General features: G+C 39.1%; 2 protein-coding genes across 3 annotated transcripts in view; one reads left to right on the top strand and one right to left on the bottom strand.

Annotated features, from left to right (window-relative positions):
* LOC145978289 (sodium-independent sulfate anion transporter-like) overlaps positions 1–1,717 on the top strand; it is a 79,302-nt gene extending 77,585 nt beyond the window's left edge. The window contains exon 12 of one of the 2 annotated variants that reach the window (XM_083110819.1): positions 1,369–1,717. In XM_083110819.1, the coding sequence (XP_082966945.1) occupies positions 1,369–1,559 (191 nt within the window). In that variant the 3' untranslated portion in view covers positions 1,560–1,717. The remainder of the gene's footprint in view (positions 1–1,368) is intronic. The other variant, XM_083110818.1, reaches the window with a different exon arrangement.
* Positions 1,718–6,204: 4,487 nt separating this feature from the next.
* LOC145978013 (uncharacterized) overlaps positions 6,205–12,596 on the bottom strand; it is a 37,622-nt gene continuing 31,230 nt past the window's right edge. The window contains exons 6-7 of the mRNA XM_083110391.1: positions 11,442–11,461; positions 6,205–6,588 (exon numbers count right to left, since the gene is read on the bottom strand). Of these exons, the coding sequence (XP_082966517.1) occupies positions 6,416–6,588; positions 11,442–11,461 (193 nt within the window). The 3' untranslated portion in view covers positions 6,205–6,415. The remainder of the gene's footprint in view (positions 6,589–11,441; positions 11,462–12,596) is intronic.

The raw sequence follows: 12,596 nt of genomic DNA, 5'->3' as shown, positions 1-12,596 counted from the left end.
TAGTAAATGTATAGGGTTTTCTAACAAGAACGATATGATTTTACAATGAAATAAAATAAAAACTATTTCAGATACAACCAAACTTTTTATATTATTTTGAAGCATAGTTTATTACATTATGTTTTGAATAACACATCATTTAAGTGTCCACCTCGACTTCGTGCGCACGAGTGAATTCGATGAACCCAATTTTTGATGACTTTGTGCAATAACTCGGGCCTAATGTCACGAATGCAGAGTTCGATGTTCAATCTTAATGCATCAAGGGTTCGTGGTCTGTTTGCATAGGCTATAGATTTCAAATAACCCCACAAAAAAGCAATCTAAAGGAGTTAAATCACAACTTCTTGGAGGCCAACTAACAGTTGCGTTTCTTGAAATTATCCTTTCACCAAACTGTTCTTGCAATACGTCGATAGTGGCATTAGCAGTGTGACATGTGGCACCTTCTTGTTGGAACCACATGTCTTCCAAATCAATTTCATCTAAATTTGGCCACAAAACATCTGTTAACATCAATCGGTACTGCTCACCAGTCACTAACTGCATCTCCTACCTCGTTTTGGAAAGAAAATGGTCCGATGATGCCACCATGCCATAAACCACACTATACAGTGACCTCTTGCAGATGTAAGGGCTTCTCGTGAATTTCTTGTGGATTGTTTTCACACCAAAAACAACAACTTTGTTTGTTAACATATCCACTTAACCAGAAATGAGCTTCATCTGAGAAGATAATTTTTTTGCCTAAAATTATGATCCGTTTCAAGTTTCAAAAGAACTTCTATTTTCATAAATTTTTTTGATAATAACCAAACGTTCTTGAAATGTGTATTTAGCCATGATGAATTGTCACAGTATACTAAACACAAATGACAACTAGTGACAGTTATAACATTTGAAGCATAGTTGCCAGTTCATTTCAAAATCATATCATTCTTATTGAAAAAACTTTATTTCATTCTCGTAATTATTATTTTTAAAGGCAATGTTTTTTATGTGAAATGTTTTTGTACATTAATGAAAACATGTTTTAAATCTCCATAAAACACTCATTTTGTGTTTTTAAAGATATGCAAAATCTTGCTATGGGAACGTACAGGCCAGATAATATATTTTTAAATTTAACTGTCAGTTTTCCTTTTCGAATGCTACTTTAATGACAGGCTGCAATTCAATTGGTCAGTAATTAGTCAATGTTGTTGATACTTTGGTCAGTTAAGACAGTAATTTTGACCCTTGAACTTGTTTTCATGTGTGAAGTGCACAATCAGGGTTAATGCGTATATTTTTTAAAAATTGTAAATCCATATTTCAGCAATTGAACTCAGTTCAGTATTTTCATGCAAGTTCTCTTTTCAATTCCAGAAACATCGACTGCAGTCAGTGAAGAAAGTATTCCAATGAGTGAGAACAGTGAAAGTATTCTAGTTGATGCAGAAGTAGACACTGCAAAAACCAGTGATCGAGTGCACGTGGTATCAGGTAACGTGGGTAACATAGGCGAAACTTTGCTGGCAGAATCGGAAATGTTGGTGACATCAGGAACCAGGAACTAATTTATTTTGTGTACTAAAAATGCAACAAAAGGATTTCCATACCTTGGAACATCACTATTGTGTACATATGTTTGTAAAGTGAATATGTATGTATGTGTGAATTCCAAGAATATGATCATTTTTGGTTAATTGTGGTGGTTCTTCTTAGCAAGCACTCTGGGTGGCACCAAGAGAGAGTTTGAATGAGCTGTGGCCTATCAAGAAGAGGGTAGGCCTACCTACAAGCACATCCTGCTCAACAGTAAATTCCTTAACTGATATTTTTAGATTTGTAAAAATATGCAAAAATGAAATAGCCTAAGCTGCGTGTCAAGTTAACTTTGCAGCAGGTTTTCGCATACGTAGACCCAACGTTCACACAGAATATAGTTCCGCTGAGACGGGTTCTATTCAGACATAACTGTATACTTGCCACAAAACAGTTATTTCATTTGTAATATATAGACAAAATAATACATACATTAACAGGTATGGACTTGATTGGTTGCATTCACTGAACAGACGAACTTGGAACCGCAGATTCGCCAACTGGGCTGTCGGTTATGTGAAAGGAACACTTAAACTCAAGAGCGAGTCGAGAGGGAATGGAACGCGTTACATGGCGCGTGGAATCAGTGATACCAGTGTTGCACACCCCACTATTTTCACCCTGTGTTTATCGTGATTCGTTGCTAATCGTGCTATACAGCGGCGAGAATGGCTGAATCGAGGTCTCCTGTACAGCATGTGGTTTTGCCCGATTGTTACTTTGGCAAAAGCTCTTCAAAGTCAAGCAAATTGTTTTAAATGTATATTCCTCTTACGGCAACAATATCAAAATGAAACAGAGCTTGAGAACTAGAAAGTCCTTTAAAAATTGTATGGTTCAGGAAACAAAGAGAAGCAGAAATACATTCCGCTTGACATACATGTACGGGTTTTGATCTATTGTGCGGTTGGCAATACTGCGGATTCTCTCATTGTCTGCGCTATGAACAGCTTGGCGGTTAAGGCAAGACTGGCACGGAAGATTCTGAGCACTGTTGTTGCGCGGATTAATACATAAAACCTGCTGCAAACTTAGCCTGTCGCAGGGCTTACATAATCACCACTAGTTGTTCCAAGCATTAAGAATATAAGTTATTTTTTACATGTAAAGGATAGGTACTGTAGTGGTTAACTCTTTTCCCTTGTAATAACAAGGTTGCATGGTTGATCACTATTGGAGGCTCATTGCACAAATGCTCTTGTCCCACTTTAAACTGTATATCCAATCACAATTAGTCTACCTGAATCAATGGACACGCTAGGGTTGGTGGGGGTCATAACCACGTCTCGAAAAATCCCGGTCGCCACGGCGACTAGTGATCTTTTGCTGTAATATTGCCGTTTTTTAAGTTTGCATGTACGAATAAGTTCAAATTGCAGTACAGCGTAAGTTAGAAAATGATTTTTTGTCAACGTGTGAACATTCCATAGATAAGAAAAAAGTAAAGTGCTCCCCTGTGCTATGCATCACACCATGAAGGCGTATAGGGGGTGTGAGGTTAGGGCTCCACACTTTCTTGATCACGGCCGAAGATAGGGGTGATGTGATCAGCACCATGCCCCTGATCGCCTTTACTCTCCACAGTTTCCTCCAGGTACCCACTTTATACAATGCTGGGTGGGTGCCGGAGCCACTTGAACAGGTGGATAAAATCAGTAACAATTTCTTACACTTTTTCCCACAACCCCCATTTCCATCTTTCTCGCACGATTTAGTGATGTTTTGAATACGGTGATGCTCTGCTTCTTATAGATTGCTTGATTTTGCTTTATTTTACTTCACTTCTTGTGCCACTTTTGGCTAATTTGCAAAGATGGGGATGAGTGATGAAATGATGAAATCGATGAATGAACACTCACAAACATCCATGCCCAGGTCGGGATTCGAACCTGGGACCTCTGGCATCGTAGTGAGATGTGCTAACCACTCTGCCACAGGGCCAGCTCAGCTTCTTATACTATGCACAATTGGTAGGTGGTTTCCTGGTGCCTGATTTGCAGAGCTGGCACCTAGCTATGAAGAAGATTTTTCGAGCACTGGTCATAACACCCCCCCCCCCCTTTTTGGCCCAGTATTCATTAAAGAAAAGAACGTCAAATGTAGGAAAAGATGTCAAAATGAGGGCTGACTACCAAAAAAAGTGTACGTAACACCTCCCTTTCGAAAATTCTTAGCACGCTATTGACCTGAATATATTAAAAACAAACTTCGTGAAAGGTGGGCAGTTATATTCACATAACAAATCAATTATTTTGTTTTATTCACACAAAGATTTTCCTTCAAGGGTTGCAGGTTCGAATCCCAGCCTGGGCAAAGGTGTTCTTTGCGAGTGTCCCTTCGTCAGCTATATTATATCATCACTCATCCTCATCTTCGGAATTTAGCTAATTTGTGCAAAATTAGTTATATTTTCACCAGAAAATCAAGTTTGAATAAAATTTGAAACAAAGGTACTTAATGTCATGAGACCAGTAGCATTTTTAAATAATTTTTTCTTTGCAGTTATACAAGTTCAAATGTTGAATTGTAAATGTATGTTGTGAAATGTAATTGTTCTAAATTATCTTGTGATTTGTTCATATTTTGCAATTAGATATGCAATCAATTGAAAATTTAATTAAGATGTAACCTACCTGCCATAATGATAAGCTATTGAGCTGCGGCCCTCCTCAAATATTTTAACATCAAATCTGTATCCCACAGATACCCACTTTCGCTACTTTATCCATCATATGGTAGCTTTTCATTTACATATTTGAAATGCCAGTCAGCACTGTGGCAGAGTGCATTAAATGGTCGACTTTTTGTCCCAACCGTGACATGGGCATTCTTTCTGAGTGTCCCATCATCAATCATTATCATCATGCGATTAGCCAGAAAATAACGAAAATACTAGGGATATAAAATATTGGCTGATACTTATAAAGTATTGATATGAAATTTACTGATAGCGATAACTGATATTCTACCAATCCAATATAAAATTCCAAATGGTTCATTGACCTCCTTAATAAATGGATGTTACAGGATGACTGCAATGCAAATTAAGCTGCGTATTGTAGATGTTTATTTTTTTTAGAAAGTAGGGCATGCAAATTATACGAGGGGAGAGTGAAAAGTGTTGAGCCTTACAGGGAAGGGATGTGTGAGCTACAGTTTCACATTATGATTTCTCTACATAATCTCTATAATCACCCCCCAGATCAATGCACTTATGCATTTTGTACTGCAATTTGTTTACAGTCATCTGGTACAGAGCATTCCCTGACATTCGCTACAAGACTCCGCGGCAAGCGGCCCGGCATCAGGGCTTGTCTTTCTCGGTGAACAGGATCCGCGACAGTCGCTAGAGTCGGCTATTAAAATTACAGTTTTCATATTGTGTACTAACCTTGACTACAGAAGGTGTTGAAAATGATGTCCCTCTGCTGCAACACATTCCTGGCATCTCCGAAGGAAATTAGCATTTACACGTGCAAGTTCGTCTACTGTAATTCTCCCGATTTCTCGTACAATACTCTCTTTTATCTCATGGATGGTGTGCGGATTGTCTTTGTATACTTTATTTTATAGATTTCCCCATTTTTCTTTCCACTTTTATTCAAAACCGACCCTGTTACTCTAAACGTTTTTACGAGGTTTAATATAGTGGTCCTATGTGGAATGGGAACACCAGGAAATTTCATTGCAAAACGTCGTCGCACTTCTCCACAATTCCTCTTTCCGAAGTAACACTCGACAAGATAAATCCTTTGTTGTAATGTAAACTTTTGTGGTGCCATATTAAGCCACAATCTTCAACACATGGACACGACACAACACAACTTCCGAGGGAGGATTATACTGGCGTCAGTCTGCAACGTCAACAGAAAGGGAAAGAGAGCGAAGGCAGGAAGAGCGAAAAAAACAGACTGTAGCGTGCGACTGTCGCGGACCCTGTTCACCGGGAGAGACAAGCACTGATGCTGGGCCGCTTGCCACCGAGTATCGTAGCGAATGTCAGGGAATGCTCTGTAGAATGATTTGTCTGGAGTCTCACACCACCTTCGTGACGTCCTTGAAGCGAATTCTTCATAGCAGGGAAAATATGAAAATCTGATGGGCCCATGTCTGGGTAATAAGGTGGAGGGGGAAGTGAGGTGAAGCCACAGTCGAACAAAGCAGCTGTTGCAGCGAGGCCTTTCCGACAGAGGTACCGAATCACGGCCCTGTCGGCCACTCTCTTCTCTGACACTTCATTCATTTTCAACCTGACATAAAATTAGAAGAAAACATGTGAATTTCATAAACGTTTGCACGGAGTGTCCTAAAACTCAAACCTTACATCCTCCAAAATTTTAACTACCTAGCATCGCTCCTTCCATGTCAGGCTCAAAACTTTTCACTCTCCCCTCGTATGTTTATGCCCATAAAAATTGTAACAAAATGACAAAATGTTGCACTAAATTATGAGATATTTATATGTACTCGTACATTGGATTGGTAAAATTATTGGTAATTTTATCGATACGCTGATATGCCTATATCGGCCGATACCAACAGAGTACCAATTAATCTCTCACATCCCTAGAAAGTACCAATATAGTCTCTACATAAAACATGCAAAGTAAATTATTTTTAAATATATTTTTCTTCATTAAATTTCTTAATATCTCATCTAACCTAAAACAATTCTACAAGTATACAAAAGTTAAAATAAGTTAAAAAGACACAAAAATGCATACAAGTACTATCTGTTCAGTCTGCAAGTATAGTCTCTATAGGATGTTTAAACACGCAGTACTGGTGGAAACCATCGACTGCTACGGCAACAGATGGTGCCCAGAAGTTATCTTGACCGCAAAGCGGCCGCTCCGGTTCCCTCCGTGGTTCCACTCTGCTGAGATGTCGACTCGCCTTCGTGGTACGTCATTTCGACCATGCTGTTGTCTGGGCTGTCATCCGGAGGCACGTCTTCCTCTACTTCTTGTTCTATGTCTCTGCATGGGCAGTTCTCGGGACCTGGAAGGCATGGTAAAAATAAATGGACAGGAAATACTCCTTTATAGGCCCATTGCTTCATTTGTCCAATGTTAAATTACAATATATTATAACATTGGAAATAGACAGGGAATTTTGTAACAATGTTCAGAAACACAGAAACTTAAATTTTTTTTAAAAAACAATCCTGCCAGAATTGGATTCGTAACTGAAAACACGTTTTACATTTTCATTCAACTGGTTTCCTTGTTCGGGAATATTTCATATTAAAATTTTATTTTATTTGTTGTCATTTATTTTCAATCATGTGTAGTGATAACATCGTCACCTTGTAATCAAGGGGACCCCAGGTTCAATACTCAGTGGAGGCACCGAATGGTTCAGATCCCACTTTAAACTGTAGCTCCAGTCTTGATTAGCCTCTCTGTGCATAAAGTGGACTTAAACCAAAAACTGAAACTCAATTTTCAACAGTGTTGAATAATTTAATTTCCTGACTAACATGCAAGGTTGAGGACATAACATTTATTTACATATTAGTATGTTCACATATTATTATAGAACAATCTGTAAAGCTATATAAAAGCCTCTGATAAAGTCCAGGTATTTGGTTTTGCAAGACGAGTGGTATATCTCCACAACCAGAGGCATGGCGTGCATGTAGCCGGTGTTACCGCAGGTAACAGCAAAATGTAAAGAATTAAGAAGTTGTTTCAATAAAATTACAACATTGTTAAATACGTTAATGAACACCGTTGCTGTCGGGTAGATATTGCCTAGGACATTTTTTCTGCAGCCGACAGAAGCGAAGAGGGAGGCCGTTCCGCTACCCTGAAGAGGCAACAAGGGAGAAGAGGGTGCCAATGCAAGGAAAGTGCGGGGAAGGACTTTGGGGTTATTCATGTGCCTGTTAAGGGGCCCTGTTGCCGTTCAGACCTACCGGATCAGCCAGTGTTGTCACATCGGATTGGCAGAAAAGAGCTAAATCCCGCCTAAAATAGGAAAGCCATTTCTGAGAAGCAACTATAGGTAGACTGCAGAGCCAAGGCTGGATTGAACTACAACTGAGACCAGTTAGGTAATAGACGAAAATATAGTTCCTTGGTGCGTTTCGTGATGTGGACAAACCTTGCTCCAAAATACTAAGTTGGCAACAGTAGTACCTACAGCTGTGCTTCCCTTCCACAAAGGTGCGGAGGTCTGTGGTATGCTCAGTTCTCACCTCAGAAACGTCAAACTGATCCGAGAAAAATGTGTATCTTCTTCTTCCCCTTCGCACCCCATTGTAAAGAGACAGACACAGATGAAGAATTGACAAGGGCCTAGCACTATTCATTGTATTTTCGTGGTAACTGTCTCATGAGTGGTAGTTCTTTCTAGGATTGTTTGTGGCTAAATCACTGTGCTGATTGAAAAACAAGAACGAAACGAACAAATATCTAGCTCAAAGACATGTTTTCTTTACTGAGGAGTAAAGGGGGGGGGGGGTGATAACGTCTAGCAGGCATAATTGTCGTACTGATAGCCATTAACACTTTTGAAAAAGTCACGCCACACCACTGCCTACTACTTACTTATATGTGTTACACTTGTTCAGTTGAGACACAGAGTAGATAGGCGTACTTGTATGCCTCCTCCATGCGAAGAGCACAGTGTATTACCTTTATGCCATCCCTCATTAATATGTCTGATTTGCACCAAAATCATAGGATATACTACAATTAATATCCTTTTAAAGTGTCTGTGACTTATTTGTGGTATTCTTGCTACTTTTCAAAGTACATGGCTTTTATTTTATTCCATTAAATACATCCATGTTTCTCAAAAATAATTTCCATCATTGTAATCATCCTTCGCCGTTTCCTGCCTCTGGCTGGGTCGGCACAACCCTCCATTTTTTCTTGTTTTCCACCACTCCTGTCTTTCCAGAGTGTTTCAATCTTGTCCTCTTCTCCTAACACTCTCCACTATCTGCTCTTTCCGCCGACATCTTGGTCTCCCCCTTGGCCTTATTCCCACTCCTTGTGCATTGTAAGCTCTTACTGGTAGTCTTTCTGCATCCATCCTCTTCATGTGTCCGAACCATCTCATCTGTGCCTGATCTATCCTGTCCTGAAGCTTCACCACACCCAGTTTGTTGGATCTCCTCATTCCTTATTCTATCCCTTCCACTCTTCCCCAATATACTCCTTAAATAATTCATCTTCACTGTCTGCATCTTTCTTTTGTCTGTCTCTGTCATTGCCCAAGTCTCGGCTCCGTACATAATTGTTGGCACAGTATGTGTTATCTATTACCTTCTTGCATTTCATAGGTACATCTCTGTTCCATATTAATCTTCGAACGCTTTGATATAGTCCACCAACCATTTGTCCTCTTCTGTTTACCTCCTCATCTATTCTTCCACTTCTCTCAATTATGCTTCCTATATATTTGAAGCTCTCCACTACCCTCAACTCTTCCGTGTGTGTCCATCTTTATTCTTGGTTCATTTCTGGCTCTGTTTCTTGTTGTTATTAGCACCTCATTCTTTTCTGTACTAAAAATAATTTCCAAGCTTTCAAAGTATTTTAAAGTTATTAATTTAATTTCTTGTCATTTATTTTGTGCATGGTAAATATCTTTTCAAAGCATCTTAGGTCTTCACACTGACATGTTACCTTCTCTCTCATAATACTAGTAAAAGTACGAAACACTATAATACCTATAGTGGTAAAAAAATATATCAACTTTTCTAACCAAAACTCCAATGATCTTCCTCAGGACAGGGATCCCGGGTTTGAATCCTGGCCTGGCCGTAGGTGTTCTTTTTGAGTGTTCCTTCATTAATATCAAACCCAATTCAATGAATCAAAGAAACAATGATAAATATGTCAGGTGGAATGGGAAGAGAGGGGTGGGAGGGGTTCAGCTAGCCAGGAACAACTAACAATGCAGCAGATATTGTGTGTCAGAGGCGGATGTCATCACATTATCATTCAGAGATGTTCTCAAAAGTTCATTGGGGACTAAAAGTGAGTTAGTTCACTTCTGGTATGAAAGAATCTTCAGCAAGCCAAGGTACTGGTATCCCTGAGAAGTACTTGCTGGCTCTTGCCTATTTTTAGCATGTTTTAATTGTCCCTGCTTTGTGTCAAAACAGTGATGGTTTTTTTACGTTCTTAGAGCCAATACAGATACACATTTTGCCGGACCCTGTGGCTGAGTGGTTAGCACATTGGGCTGCAATGACAAGGGTCCCGGGTTCGAATCCCACTCGGGCATGTGTGTGGTTGTGTGTGAATGCCCATTTATCATTTTCATCATTTCATCACTCATCCCCATCTTCGCAAATTAGCCAAGAGGCACAAAACACGAAGTAAAAGAAAATTTTTTTTAAAAAAATGGCCATTGCACCCACAGGCATGGTACACAGCAGAGAGTCACATGACTGACAACCAATCTGTTGCTTCTATGAAAGACATGTCAACCAGAAGTTCTGGCAACATTGCTCCCACAGTGTTTCTCTGCCATCTCTGTCGTTGACCATCATATGTGGCTACATGTATAGTAATTTTATTAACACCTTCCCTGTGAAATTTTCTGACAAAATGGTTTCCCATTCTGTGTATTTTTTTTCTGAGTTTGGGTAGTAATATTTTTAAGTAGCTACTGCTTCAGCACAATTCATCCGAGAATCATGGTTCATACGTCTTTCTCTTCAGAATAGAACAGGCTTTCGAATGATACCACGCACATGTGTACATCAAGTATGAGGAAAGGGAAATCGGGGATAATTCGGGAAATTTCCTTCCGAAAAATCCCTTTTGGTAACTTTGGGCCCCTCTGGACCGGCCCTAGATATAGGCACCCGATTATAATCTACCTTGAAAAATACTATGGTATACACGTAATGCTTCTGCCAAGTTTCATTGCAATATCTTCAATAGGTATGAGGGATGAGGGAAAAAATATTTCTCAATCCTGTTTAATAATACTATTATTAAATACTAATTGGGGATAATTTGGGAAATTTCACTCCGAAAAATCCCTTTTGGTAACTATGGGGCCATCTGAACCGGCCCTAGATATAGGCACACAATTATAATCTACCTTGGAAAATACTATGGGATACACATAATGCGTCCGCCAAGTTTCATTGCAATATCTTCAATATGTATGAGGGATGAGGGAAAAAAATATTTTGCAATCCTCTTTGACAATACTATTAGATACTACTAGAAACTCCCAAACGAAAAATAAATCACCTACAGTTCAAATAACGCAACACCAAAAAAAAAAACATAAATAAAGCAACTGACTAAACGCAGCACACAAACTAAGTCACGTTTGCACTTTGTCAGTATAACACAAAAACAGTTTACTCCCCTCTGAACTACAACTTCTTCTTTGTCGGCACTGAAAATCATGACTAAATAAAAGGTAGTTCTTTCTTCAATAGCAAAAGATATGTTTCACCAACAAAAAAGTATTATTCCGTTCAACACAGGTTACTTCAGTCAGAGATGTTCGCGGGCGTAATATTACGCCCGACACAGAATAAGCTATAGTGACCAAGGGCGTAATATTACGCCCAACACAGAATAAGCTATAGTGACCAAGGGCGTAATATTACGCCCAACACAGGCAAGGGGTTAACGTCCTGAAGAACTTAAATGTGAAAAATCACCAGCTTCGAAATTTGAGAAGTAACAGGTATTTCATAATTTCATTTTATAAAAATTATAAGGTTGTTGCTGATTTTATATCCTGAATTTTTTGTGGAGGGTTATTTTTCCCAGTCATATTGACATGGAATGTTCTCTTTCAATTTAGAAAATAGTATTTAAGATATTTGATACATGCATATGAGTAGAGAATTTGGCAACACTTACGAAGAACTGGTGGAAGTGGCCTGTAAAAGAAAGATAAGAACAATGAGTAAGATAATTTGCCATTGTACACATTATAATAGTCATGTACATAATTCAGAAATATGTACTGCATTGGTGGTGTATTGTATTGATAAATTACAAGGCGTATTCGGAAAGTAAGTACCGAAAGGGTGTAAAAAATAAAGTAAAATAGTTTCGTATCTTTTTTTTATTTGCATTGCATTCTACAGGCCTTAAACTACTTTTCTATGTAGTTTCCACCATTGTTCAAGCATTTGTCGTAGCGTGGGACTAGTTTTTGTATACCATCATCATAGAATGTTCCCGCCTGTGACGAAAGCCATCCATGCACTGCTGCTTCGACGTCGTCGTCATCGTCGGAACGCTGACCAGCAAGAAGCTTCTTCTTTAGATGAAGGAAGAGACGGTAGTCACTTGGTATCAACTCAGGGCTGTTGGCGGATGGACAATTGTTCCCAGCCGAATGACGTGAGGAAATTTTGAGTTTGTTGGGGCCGTATGCGGACGAGCATTGTCGTGAAGCTACAAAATGCCTTCGCTAAGCATTTGAATTGCACGATGCAGCCGGATTAATGTGTGACAACAGGCATCTTTGTTAGTGGTCTGTCCTTTAGGCAAGAATTCAACCATTCTTGCATTGAGAAAACAAATCACAGACCGGACTTCACAGTCGGCGGACCAATTGATTTTCTTGAACATTTCAAACCTTCAGAAAACTACGAAGAGAAAGCATGACCTGCTCCCATGCGTGCCTGTGGCTAACTAACGGATGAATGACGTCAGCGAGAACTCACACGGTCGCGACAATATTTGCAAACTTTACTTACTTTACGAATACACCTCGTATGTTCTCAGAGTTTGAATCTTGGCCAGGACATATGGTTCTAAGATATCATTTAATCATCATTCATCCAGGGATGTACTATGTTTTGTTTTTTTCCCAACTGAGGCCCAACCTTCAATGACAAAATACATGTGCGTTGGAAATTTGTTAGGGGTAAATAGTGCCACAATAACAATTTGAATGTACATGTCAATATATAGGGTGAGGCAGTCAAACAGGAAGATTTAAAAAATTCACAAAAAATAGAGAGCAGAAATATTAGTTAATTTTTGAACATGAATGTACTGTAC

The sequence above is a fragment of the Lepisma saccharinum genome, chromosome 24, assembly GCF_977018435.1.
Source record: "Lepisma saccharinum chromosome 24, izLepSacc3.1, whole genome shotgun sequence".
NCBI classification, from domain to species: Eukaryota; Metazoa; Arthropoda; class Insecta; order Zygentoma; family Lepismatidae; genus Lepisma; species Lepisma saccharinum.
Note: the sequence above shows the minus strand (reverse complement) of the source record. Positions and strands in the feature narration are given on the sequence as shown.